We start from the raw sequence: 12,572 nt of genomic DNA, 5'->3' as shown, positions 1-12,572 counted from the left end.
ACATCTGGACAATAGCCTGCAGTTAACCACAGAGGACTGCGTACCACCTGCAATACCAGCAGGTGTTATTAGAGCATGTGTAGACAAACCCAGTCCTGCTAGATTCAATCAGCATGTCAAGAACACAAGCTTTGTTATCAATTCAATGATAGCTTGCTGTAGTGTTCACATGAAATTATATGATTGTTTGTGTGTTTTGTGTGTCTGTGTGTGTGTGTGTGTGTGTGTGTGTGTGTGTGTGTGTGTGTGTGTGTGATTTTTTAATAACCACTTATGCGGGTAGGGAAAATTCCAAGGCTGTTTACTTTCATGGAATATTACTCAGAAGAAAGATGACTTTTGTAAAAAAAAATCCCACCCAGTCTGACCAGGGAGAGAGAAAGAGTTACCCTGATTAACATCAATTTTGATTTCAGTTGTTCATGAAGTCTGAGCTTTCCAAATTGCTTGTGTCTAGACTAGCCGATTTAAACAAAGCACTTACCTGTATATTTAATCCATTTAATCTCTGCAAATTTAGCACTTGATTCTTTTGTAGTATAAAGCAAGTTCTAGTATTAATAAAGAAGCGAACCTTTTTTTTTTCATTAACCTGAAATCCTTGCATTTTCCAGAAATCCTGGCTAATATACTATGACTTTGTAGGTCTTTATTCAAGCATTCAATCAAAACCGGCAAAATCTACAGTTTCCAAGTGTGCATTTTAATGGTGCAACTATAACATAAATACATTGCCTAAAACAACCTGCCTTGCATTTTGGTTTAAAGTAGATTTTTGTAATAACCAAAATATTCAAATGACCTGTGCACTTTGAGAAAGGTTAGAGACAAAGTGACAGTGAAGACATCTTAATCAACTCCCTAGTTCAGTAGTCAGGGAACTTATCAAGTAGTCGGCCATTTTAAGAGCTGTATTTATCTCAAAAAGTCAAAATCCATACACACTGTGCTCAAATCCTCTTGTGGTAGAATTCTTTATAGTCTGCAGTGGTATTTATGCTATTTACAAAGCTCAACATCATCTAACCGTATCAAACCTAAAGATTAAAAAAGCAACTAGATTTGTAAAGTTCCTTGCAACAAACTTTGATGTTGGCTTTGACAAAGCAAGTATTTGCAAAGGCCGGTGTTTTTTGGAGGTGAGTGGACATAAGGATCAGTGTTACGTTTGGACGTGACATGACGTGACGTCATGTGATGTCATCAGAATACACGTGAGGAAGTCCCCCTCATTGTTGTGAGTGTTTTGATATATGACATGTCAATGTTGTAAAAAGGTTTTTTGATTTTGCATATATTGGGGGCAGGGCTTCTGGACAACTGGAAGGCCAGTCGGTACACCAATTTAAAGGTTTGTTCAGAATATCACCCTAAAGGAGCTGGCTGAGTTTAGTGTAGATAGTTCGAAAGCTTGCCAAGTTATAAACCTCCAAAGTTTATAATGGGAGTCTATGGGAAAAAGGCCACTTTGAGACCCGGTACCAGAAGTACCGGTACTCGGATCGCTTATAAAAGTAATAGCAACAAACTTCAGACCAGGGTCTACAACATATCCGAATTTGGTGCATGTGGCTTCGACAAAGCCAACATAATAAAATAAACAGCTACCATTTGGTGAGCAGCTCAGTACACTCACATTGGTAACCAAAGCAAATACAACAGTGCCATGTATAATTCATAACAGAAATCACACTTTGAGGAATATATACAGTATAAACTGAAACCCCTGTAACTCCAAACACATAACCATGACAGTTTGTACAACTGAGATTAGAGGTGTCAGGTCAGATCTACATTCAGCAGAATAAATACAAAGATTTCAACAGTATTTTATAAAACACACCAAAATTCAGTCTAAAGACATTTCTGACCTATATTAAAGACAGATCCTAGACTATATCTATAGATCTAAAGGCACCATACAGTACACAACTCCATCTGCTGATGAGTTTAAATTAATAATTAATTGTCAGATTTATCCACTCTGATGAGTACATCCCAGATGAAGTGATCCGAAAAAATGACAGCTATGATTGCTGATCCATAAATAACATTTAATCACTTCAACATCAAATGTAATCACTCCTGTCATTAATCCAAGCCAGAAGAAAGCGTTACACAATGACAGGGAATTATCAGCTAGGAAGGTAAGTACAAAAATAGACTTTCGATAGGTTTAAAATAGCTCTTTAATGGAGAACATGCCATGGCAGAAAATCACAATCACACCAACAAAACAAGCTCAAATACAATACACAAAAGCTGCAGATAACATGCAACACTGCATTATTATTGCACAGTTATTACGCCACTTAATCCTATTAAAGATAGAAAAGCAATCACCTGGAGAAAAATGTTTAATACAATAAACAAATTATATTGTTTTTCATTAGTGACATAGAAAATGGTACACAGAGTAAAGCAATCACTACGCCTCAAGCATCAGGGAATTGCTTTTTTTAATTAAACGCAGATTTGTGTCAGAAATAAATGTGATTCACACACACACTTGATGTCCTACGTTCTGAGATTCTCCACAGGTTTAGGACCGTGTGTGAACAATCTGACAACTGCACTTCATTGTAGCACAAGGTATATTCTTCTCAAACTAAAAAAAAAACAAAACCTGCCAAAAATGAAGATGTGATCAAACACTGTGTGTGTTTCAAGTGTGGTTTTGGATTGTGATTTTGAACAACTGCACAATCGCATTTCATATTTTCACAATTTCCACCGACTGACGGAAATGAAATGCAGTGCAACTAAGAATAACAACTGCTTCTGACATGAAGGGAACCTTTACTTAAAAAGCAACATCCCTCACATAAGAGCTCAAATGGCATGAGAGCAATGCATGTTGCAGTAAATGTAATGCTGTTTGTTTACAGGTGTACACATGAATAATGTGTAATGTTAATAATAATAATAATAATAATAATAATAATAATAATAATAATAATGTTACCACATTATTTTACCAGTGTAATTCTGATCATTCTTCTGACCTTGGCACAGAATTCTCCATGCAGAAAGATTTAATAGTTCAATGAGGTTTGTAAAGTTATTTTGATTATAATTTACTGAGCCCAGCAATCTGACATTAAATTGTAGGAAAAGCTCCAAAAAATCTCCAATGCAGCTGTTGAAAGTTTCCAAACATATAATTTAGGAAAGATTTAGCTTATCTAAATAATAGCTAAACCTCACAATGCACATTTTTACATTTCCTTATTGTCACATCTTTATTATTACTGTTGTTGCTGTTTTTCTGCTGCTCCCCATTTAAAATCGCCACAGCATATCTTTTGATCTGCATATTTGATTTTGGCACGTTTTATTCCCTTTCTGATGCATCCATCTCATTTTAACTTGGATTGGGACTGGCACGGAGAGCTAACCCCTCAGTGGCTGGATTGGTTCCCTGCCTCAGATTCAAACCCTGACTGCAGCTAGACTGTGGGATCCTGTCACTGGATCACCAGGAACACATCTTTTTTCTTACTAAATCTTTCAATTAGTTTTGCTTATGCTTTTAAAATGACAACAAATGTGTTTTCTTTTTTTAGTTTACTTTAATAAAATGTAAATAAAATGTCAAGTAAACTTGGTACATGACATGTCTTATTAAATATAGTTCTTGCTTTGTTACAGTGTGGTATAAACAATTACATAAAGTAATTAATTTAAGTACACTATACAGCAACCCTATACACCACTCACTCACTCACTCATTTTCCACCGCTTATCCGAACTACCTCGGGTCACGGGGAGCCTGTGCCTATCTCAGGCGTCATCGGGCATCAAGGCAGGATACACCCTGGACGGAGTGCCAACCCATCGCAGGGCACACACACACTCTCATTCACTCACGCACTCACACACTACGGACAATTTTCCAGAGATGCCAATCAACCTACCATGAATGTCTTTGGACCAGGGGAGGAAACCGGAGTACCCGGAGGAAACCCCCGAGGCACGCGGAGAACATGCAAACTCCACACACACAAGGCGGAGGCGGGAATCGAACCCCCAACCCTGGAGGTGTGAGGCGAATGTGCTAACCACTAAGCCATCGTGCCCCCCCATACACCATTTCACTCTAAATATTATTTTAATTTACCTACATTTGTAATTGCCCTAACTGCCCATTTAAATTGAATGGTATTTGTTGCACGGGATTGTTGGACCTTACGCTAAACTGAAAGACTAAAGTAATTCTCAACTAAAAATGAGAATTTTGAAAACTTGGCTGGCTTCAAAATTACTGCAGATTTTGTCATCACAGCATGCAGTCAGCCAAATCCCTCTTCGATTCTCTTGTGTTGAACATGAGTAGGGCATTCTTAGAAAGTAATAACTCATGTCTTCACTGGTAGGAGTTTAAAATAAGAATCATGTGCTTGGAATTTTGCTAATTCAAGTAGGTTTTCAAAACAACAACAACAAAAAAAAGCTGCAGAAATATCAAGCATTCTGGCCACAACGATCATTAACAATTCTCTGCAAAACCAAAGTGACGCTGGTCATTGTAGGCCAAGTATGAGATTTCTAAGGTTATTATTACATTTTAGTCCTCACAAATAAGTCCCAGAAAATAAATTGTGTGTGTGTGTGTGTGTGTATGTGACATTTAAGAACAATACTGAGGGTGTTCATGTAACATTAGTGAGTTAGCTTTTGTTAAAAATGCAGACTAATATCTACTGCATGCAGTTTAACCCCTAAAGTCTTCATTTCAGTAGTTTATAGTCATGTGGCTGATGACTTGTCATGTGAGTTTCTAATCCTCATCATTTCATCACAGACTTTAAGGAGATAACATTAGTCATAACAAACCCTGCATATCCCTTTTTATGTAAGTTCTTGATAAGGAAAGAAAATGTAAATTATTCCTGATTCCTGTCCCAAAAGCTCTTAGTCCTCTTTCTCACTCCCTGCCATTAGTCCCCTTACAATTGCAGCATGTACAGGCTAAAATTCATTTACAAATCTGTATCACAGTGATGTGTATAAAGTTTAGCTACTTTCTCATGTCAGAACTCAGGCAGTCTGTGTACACAAGTGACAGTGATAGCAGTCACCATACACACCCACAGGAGACAAACAGTAAGTGGCTTTATCTTTCACAACAACTCCTTCTAATTGTAATTAATTTCCTGCTCTTTTATTGAATGGTGGCCTATAGTGATGGCCAATTCGTGAACGAATTGTTCTTTTGAACCGGTACTTTTTAGTGAACTGGATGAACCAGTTCACCAAATCGGACTGATTCGTTCTAAACAGTTCGCGTCTTGAGTCAGCGCTGATCCACAAGTTACTAAAGTTACTCACTTTCGGTCATGCCTGACAGTTGGTCCGACTCTAAATAAACTAATATCCCGGAGTATACTTAACTCCTGTACACTGAACTGAGACATGTTGTGCTGAGAGAACTGTGAGCTCGAGCTGTTGATACTGCGCATGAATCACTGAACCGATACAGCGAATCATAGGTACAGAACTGAGAACTGTTTCTTTCGGACGTGTCCGAGAACCGATGAGCTGTTGATACTGCGCATGCTTGAGTCACTGAACTGATACAGCAACAAATGTAAATGGTTATGATTTAATGTCTTATCAACGTGTGAGTGTTTAAGTCAGTTGAATTAGTTTTTGAAATAACTGATGGAGCGACAGAAACATTTCAAAATTATGCATTTTTTTGTAAGTTTTTGTAAGTTGATGAAGATTAGTTTATTAACTTTATATCTTTAAGACACGTAAAACACCCACGTTTGCACATCAATGCCTGTACTGGGTGTTTTAGTTGCAAAACTTAAATGTAATAAACGTATTCAACTAAAGTTATGATTACAAAGAACTTTTCAAATATGTTAAATTGTTTGTTTTAATATCTGCCAGCAGCGGCGGGATGAAGGAATTTACGTCATTACGTCAGGACATAAAAGAACTGGTGAACAGGATTATTGAACTGGTTCATTAAAACGAACTGTGCCAAAGAACCGGTTCACGGAAAAGTAACCGAACTTCCCATCACTAGTGGCCTAGAGACTTTTGCTGAGTTGTATATTGTGTTATAGAGATATTTATAATAAAAATGTATTGAACCTGTAAGCTGGTTTGCAAAAAAGTTTAGATGCTAATACCTTATAAGGTATTTCCTTACTTGTGACTAGTGACAGGTTTTATGATTTTGCAGGTAAACATACGTGTTTGTATGTGTTTTCAGGACAAGGCAATAATCCTGACAGATGAAATTGAATGATGAGAGAGGGAGCAAAATAGAGGGGTGGGGGGAAAAGAAAATGATTTAAAGAATAGGGTGGAAAGGGGGAGGGATGCAGTGTGAGTCAGAGAAATCTTTTTCCATATCATCTTCCCACGCATGCTATTTTTACAGTCTCACCTACACACACACACACACACACACACACACACACACACACACACTATATTATTCATTTAAATCTGATTTTTTTCTTTGCAAAAATGTAGAGTATTTATAATACAATATTGACTTGACCCTTCCCCAGCACAAAAAAATGTTTAATCTTTAATACTATTTGGGTAGCATGTTCACCTCCTCCCTCCAGCATTGGGGTTCTATTCCCACCTCCACTGTGTGTGTGTGTGTGTGTGTGTGTGTGTGTGTGTGTGTGTGTGTGTGTGTGTGTGTGTGTGTGTCTAAAGACATGTATTATGTATTGTAGGGTGATTGGCAGCTCTAAATTGTCCATAATGTGTAAATGTGTGTGAGTGTTGTGTCCTGTGATAAACTGGCATCCTGACCAGGGTGAACCCTGCATTGTGTGCCAAGTCTCCTGGGAAAGACTCCAGGTTCCCCATGACCCAGTAGGAAATTGCTGCGAATGGTCCAACATGTACAAACTAAAGGCTGCACTTCCCAAAAACAAAGTGAATTCTTACACCCAAGTAAAGCCTTTCTTTAGTGAATAATCTCAATAGATAATGTAGAGTTGCACTTACAGTAAAAATAAAAGTCTACAGTATATTCCCCTTAAAGTTATAAATAAAAATAAAATACAATAACCTGGTTGCAAAAGTGTGTGTACACTTTTATAATAGAGCATGTGATATCTTAGAATTTACCAGTGACATTTAAACTCATGTTCAACCCATCATCAATAAATAAAGATCAGCTTCTTCTGTAAGATGTTCTTCTTTTTGCATTTCCATGACTGCTGAAGCCATGACCTCCAAACAGCTTCCATATCATGAATAAGATCTTATTGTTTAAGGTATCAATCAGGAGACGGGTAGAACAGAATTTCCAATAGATATACCATGGAACACTGTAACGGCATTCATTAACGAGTGGATAAAATGTACAAAACAGAGACATTACCAACAACAGGACATCGCTCCAGAAATGTCAAAAGAACAAGAAGAAATCTAATCAGGGAGGATGCCAGGAGACTTGCAGCAAAATTAAAGCAGCTGACAGAATAGCTGGGAAGTGACAGTCACTCCCTGCATACAAAACCAATCTCATTTCTTCTGTCTGGACTACAGAGTTGGGTGGATTTACTCATAAAATAAAAAACATACAAATCTGCTTAAAATCAGCCCAGACCATGCAGTAAATTCTGTTATACTCTGGACAGACCAAAGCAGTTCTTTTTTATGCATTAAAAAAATACTGTTAAAAATTTTTTTTTGCATAAACAAGACATTTTATTGATCAAACAGCACTTTAAACATGAAAGCATGGTGGTGGTATCCCCTTTAGTCAAAATTGAAGGAATCATGGAAAGCACAAACTACCAAAAATCTATTTTGTCATAAAAACCGGCATGCCTTTGTTAGACAGCTGAAAATGAGGAAATATTACTATTTCTAGCACAGTAATGATCAAAAGCACAATTTTAAGTACCATCAACATTTGGCAATTGCTTACTCAGATCCCTTCCCAATTTGATAAATCTAGAGCAATTTATAAAAGGATCTGTGTAATAAAACTCTTAACAAATCAAAATTACCAGCAAAATTACCGTGAAAATTATTGAACAAAGTATTCTTTAGAAGGCTGAACACAATTATGCAACTAGATTATTGTGATGTTTCTCTATTCCTTTTTTCCCTCTACATCACTTCTATTTGTAAACCGCCGATCTTATTTATCTTGGTTTCAATTGGTTTCATCACAAAACCTGCATTTTTAATTAGGGGTGTGTAGATTTTATATCCACTGTAAAAAAAATGTTGCTGTAATCGTTGATGAACATCAGAACTATTGAACATCCTTTCAACACACAATACAGCTAATATTAATAAAAATAAAAACTTTTTTATTTTGAGTCTGCTTCTTCTCAATATTTCTTCCTCATGCCATTTTAGGGAATATTTACTTGCCGCTGTCACCTCTGTGATCTAAATATTATTCCCCTTACCCCATCATAAATATAAATCGACATACAGTCTTCTGCTTTGTGACCATTTCTATTGTTAAACGTCTTATACTATACATTATATATCGTATATTATTATACTACACATATTAACAATTACTGCATAATTCAAATTGCCTCCCATCCACCCTCACAACCACACACTAATTTAAGTACACACAAAGTATAATTAACACACAAATAACAAATTTAGCCCAGTACTGTCCCAGTTGTACTAAATACACTATATAGCCAAATGTATGTAGGCACTTGACCTTCAACCTCTATGAGTACAGTAGCACAATCATGTTGATAAATAAACTTGAAAGCATACAATTACCTTAAATGTCTTTGTATGTTTATATGTATCGCTGTATGTAGCATTAAAAATACTCTTAACCGGAACTAAATGGCAATGTCCCAGACACTGAAAAACAGCCCTGGACCATAATCTATCCACCATTAAACTTACTAGTGCTAATTCCCCTTGACTGTGTGGTTTATTTTATGCACTTGTTATCACCTTGATTGTTTTTTAAGCTGCTTGAAATATCTTTCAGTATTTGCATTGTAGATCTTGTGATAGCTACCTTCCTGATCAGATCAACTCTTGAGTGTTTGAGCTAGTCTGATCTTTATATTTATTACATGACTATATACTGACTGTTTAGGATATTACCTTTTATATTCATGGAAATAAACTAGGATCTAACAGTTCATTCTGTTAATAAAGGGCTGTGCCATAAAAGGCCATTTTACATCAAGCTGCTTTGCCAGTGTGCGTATATGTGAGAGGACACTCGCATAAGTGTCTGCTGTCATACTTCATTGTCATGTGTATAAAGTGGGGCAGTGATGCATGAGCCAAATGAAAACAGAATGTACAGAAAAGGAAACAGGTAAAAAGAGCAGTAGGTGTAGCAGAAAAAAAACCTCTCTATGTGATGCCTGTGTTGCAAGTGTTTTCTAGCCATTCATGATTGTTTTTTGTAGTGCCTGGTTTAACATATAGCTATGTTGAAATGTTCAAAAACATTTGAAAGGCAGATGATTGGTCTGTGATGTACTGGAGTTATTTAGATTAGCTGTTTTACCATTTGTATATAAAAAAAAAAAACACTTCTCAATTCAATCGAATGCTTATTGCCCTCTCATTTTTCCCTTCAGAGCATTTGGTGCTAGGTAAAATGAACATATCTATCACTATTCTGATCCTTATACATTTTTAACTATACTTAACACATTGCCCTGCTTACTTCACAATCCAGCCAGACTTGGGAACTGAACACTACTCCTCCCACCCAGTCACTTTCCTAAACTAACACTGGTGTAGTCCGCCACAGCTGAATTCCTTCAATAAACTGATATATAATATATATCATCATAAATATATTACATAAATGTGGTTCTGTTTAAGTGAAGAGTTTCTAAAAATTAAATTAAGGGATGATTGATTTATGTGCATTTAATGTGCATTCAATTATTGAATCAGCAGGAGTATAGGGAAAACTGGAAAAAAAAATACTGCTACTTAGGTTTACTATTCAATATGCAAACTCTTTTACGTAGTGTACTTCATGAAATTTTAGATATTAAATTTGATGTTAATTTCAACATACTGTATGTATTTAATGTCCTTTTTTACTTTGCTACCACAAGAAAGAATTTATGATGTTAATTAACTTGAAATAATGATGTTCAATTAATCTGCGCATAATGAATGTTAGAGACAACTAGGTATAGATCTGGAAAATTAGGAAGGTGTTATTGAAAGTATTGTTATTAAAAACATTTGTTCAAACGTATATAACATTTTAATGTTGTAACTGAGGATTTAAGTAAACCCCAAATCAGTAAAAATATTTGTCCTAAATTATTAAGCATGTTTTTATAACGGATTTCAATCAGTCTTGAAAAAAGGCTAAGCCAAGCTTCTTAAAATATATTAAATAAATATGTTCCTTCACATGAAGATAATCAACGAGATAAGAACTCTGAGGAAATATGTCACGTGTTTAAGCATTTATTTTATTTAACTAACTGAAAAGACAAATTATTTGGTATTTAATGTTGGTGGTTTGAGTTTACAACAGAAAATGGAAATACCGAGATCACGGTTTCAGCACGTGGACAGCGATCTGAGCGTCCAAGATAACAGCACGAGACAGCGACGAGATTTGAACGAAGTAGTTTTTAAAACCATGACAATGAACTAAACACAATTTTTCCCAAAATTTATTTTACTTTTTATATATTTCTAAGTAGTTTAAAGCCATAATTTATTATTTAGATTAGTTAGATTTAAATTATATCACTTTAATATGTTATAGACTGTGACATTACCACGGTACACGTGCATTTTAGCTTCTTTTGGATCTCTATAGTGTTTCATTATCGTGTAGTGTAAGAATGTGTAAATTCTAAACTATTTCCAGTATTACCTGATTGGTGGAAAGCTGCACATGGGGTGCCACGAGCAGCTGGAGCGCAATATGCAGCGCGGAGGTCAAGACTCCCGCCACGATGGCCCATGTGAGCGGCAGCGGCAACATGCTGTAGGTAGCGAAGAGCGTGAAGAGCACGTAGCCCACACCGTCTCCCAACAGCCCGTAGCCAAGTCCCGTGGCCAGGATCTGCGTGGCCATGGCCGCCCACGTAACAGCGCCGCTGTACTGCAGGTAGCCGTGAGAGCTCGCGTCCTTGCGCACCACGACAAGCGCACAAATCACCACCTCGACGCCTGCAAAGAAGCCGAGCAGTGCGCCCTTTATTGGATCCACGGGCGTGGCGCCAAGAGTCAGGTGCAGCACGAGAAGTGTTAGCTTGGTCACAACGTCCAGGATGTTCATCACCGCCACAGATTTGCGCCGCTGACCCAAGAAATAACGCTGGTACAGGCGCTCGAGTTCGCGTGATTTGAACGCGTAACGCAGAGTAGGGAATATCACGCCCCGGTACGCGCAGCCCCAGCTCACGAAGAAGTCCGAGTTGCTGGGCGCGCAGTCGAGCTGCAGGAACCCCAGGTCACTACTCGAGCGCTCCGGGAACACTTTTGTGCCGCAGTTGTTGTGTCGCTCGCTCACAGATGTCCTCCCAGTTGACTGTTTGCGCAAGTCTTGTCCTGGTGTTTCATCCGCAGGAGCGGCCTTGGGGTTGTTGTGTTCGTGGATAAATCGCTGTTCGGTGATGTGGCGCACTGCGTTCTGCCACAGCAGCCGCTTCGGTCTCCCGCCGCTGTTATTCGTGGGGGTTTTGTTGATAGTGTACAGCTCCTCGCTCTCGCTGGAACACCGCACTTCGGATAATTCCATAGTTCTCGCACCCTATATATTCTCTGTGACTATGTATGTGTGCGTATGTAGGTATGCGGATGTGAGTTAGGGCTAATTAAGCATGTTCAGCGCAGCGAGTGAGGTTTTGACTCCGCAATGAGTCAGGCGTGCGCCTGGAACAGACAGGCTCGTGAGAAAAACAATAGCCATGCATGATCAGTGGCTCACCTACATTGACCTTTGTCCTCGGGCGGTGTCGTTTTTAAACATCTACCCATCAGCTCGGAATTCCTCGAAGTCAGAAGGGCTTGTTCTTGGTGGCCCTGCCACGCTAGTGGATGTGTAGTCCTATAGCGGGGTACCGTTATTTTCCATCGCGCGACCCAAGTGCATAGGCAAGAATCTGCAAGAGGCGCGGCGCCATTCCGCCTCCCACGCGCCGCATAAAGAGAGCACTCTGTCACTTTACGTTATGCGCGCGTGCGTGGGTGCGTGGCGTCCTGGGAAGTAAAGACCGATCGGTTCTGCTGAACGTACTTGCAGCACAAACTCCAGGTATTCTCGGAATTCAACTTAAAGCTGAGTGGAGATCTGGTGCGGCCGGCATCTTCAGCCGCAATGACGAGAACGTATGATTGTCGCCAGCGCAGTAACGGCAGGCGACGTGTCAACCCCTTATTTTGGGGGACAGGACCAACATGCAAAGAGGTAAAGATTTCTGAAGGCGCAGTATAGCGCTGGTCCCGTCCATCAAACAGTACACAAGCACAACATGAAATGCAGCCTCGAGCGGAGAGTCAGGATCAGCACAGACCTGGTACAGAGACGTCTTCGCAGTAAAATGACAGCGTGTCAGCGAGAAGATGTATATCTATATTGTATCTGTCTGTGT

General features: G+C 38.5%; 1 protein-coding gene across 2 annotated transcripts in view; it reads right to left on the bottom strand.

The window, feature by feature from the left end:
* Window positions 1-12,130, bottom strand: part of adcy8 (adenylate cyclase 8 (brain)) — a 56,542-nt gene extending 44,412 nt beyond the window's left edge. For both annotated transcript variants that reach the window (XM_060897502.1, XM_060897419.1), the window contains exon 1: window positions 10,850-12,130. In XM_060897502.1, coding sequence (XP_060753485.1) covers window positions 10,850-11,719 — 870 coding nt within the window. In that variant the 5' untranslated portion in view covers window positions 11,720-12,130. The remainder of the gene's footprint in view (window positions 1-10,849) is intronic.
* Between the last annotated feature and the right edge of the window lie 442 nt (window positions 12,131-12,572).

This window comes from Tachysurus vachellii, chromosome 1 (genome assembly GCF_030014155.1).
Source record: "Tachysurus vachellii isolate PV-2020 chromosome 1, HZAU_Pvac_v1, whole genome shotgun sequence".
NCBI lineage: Eukaryota > Metazoa > Chordata > Actinopteri > Siluriformes > Bagridae > Tachysurus > Tachysurus vachellii.
Note: the sequence above shows the minus strand (reverse complement) of the source record. Positions and strands in the feature narration are given on the sequence as shown.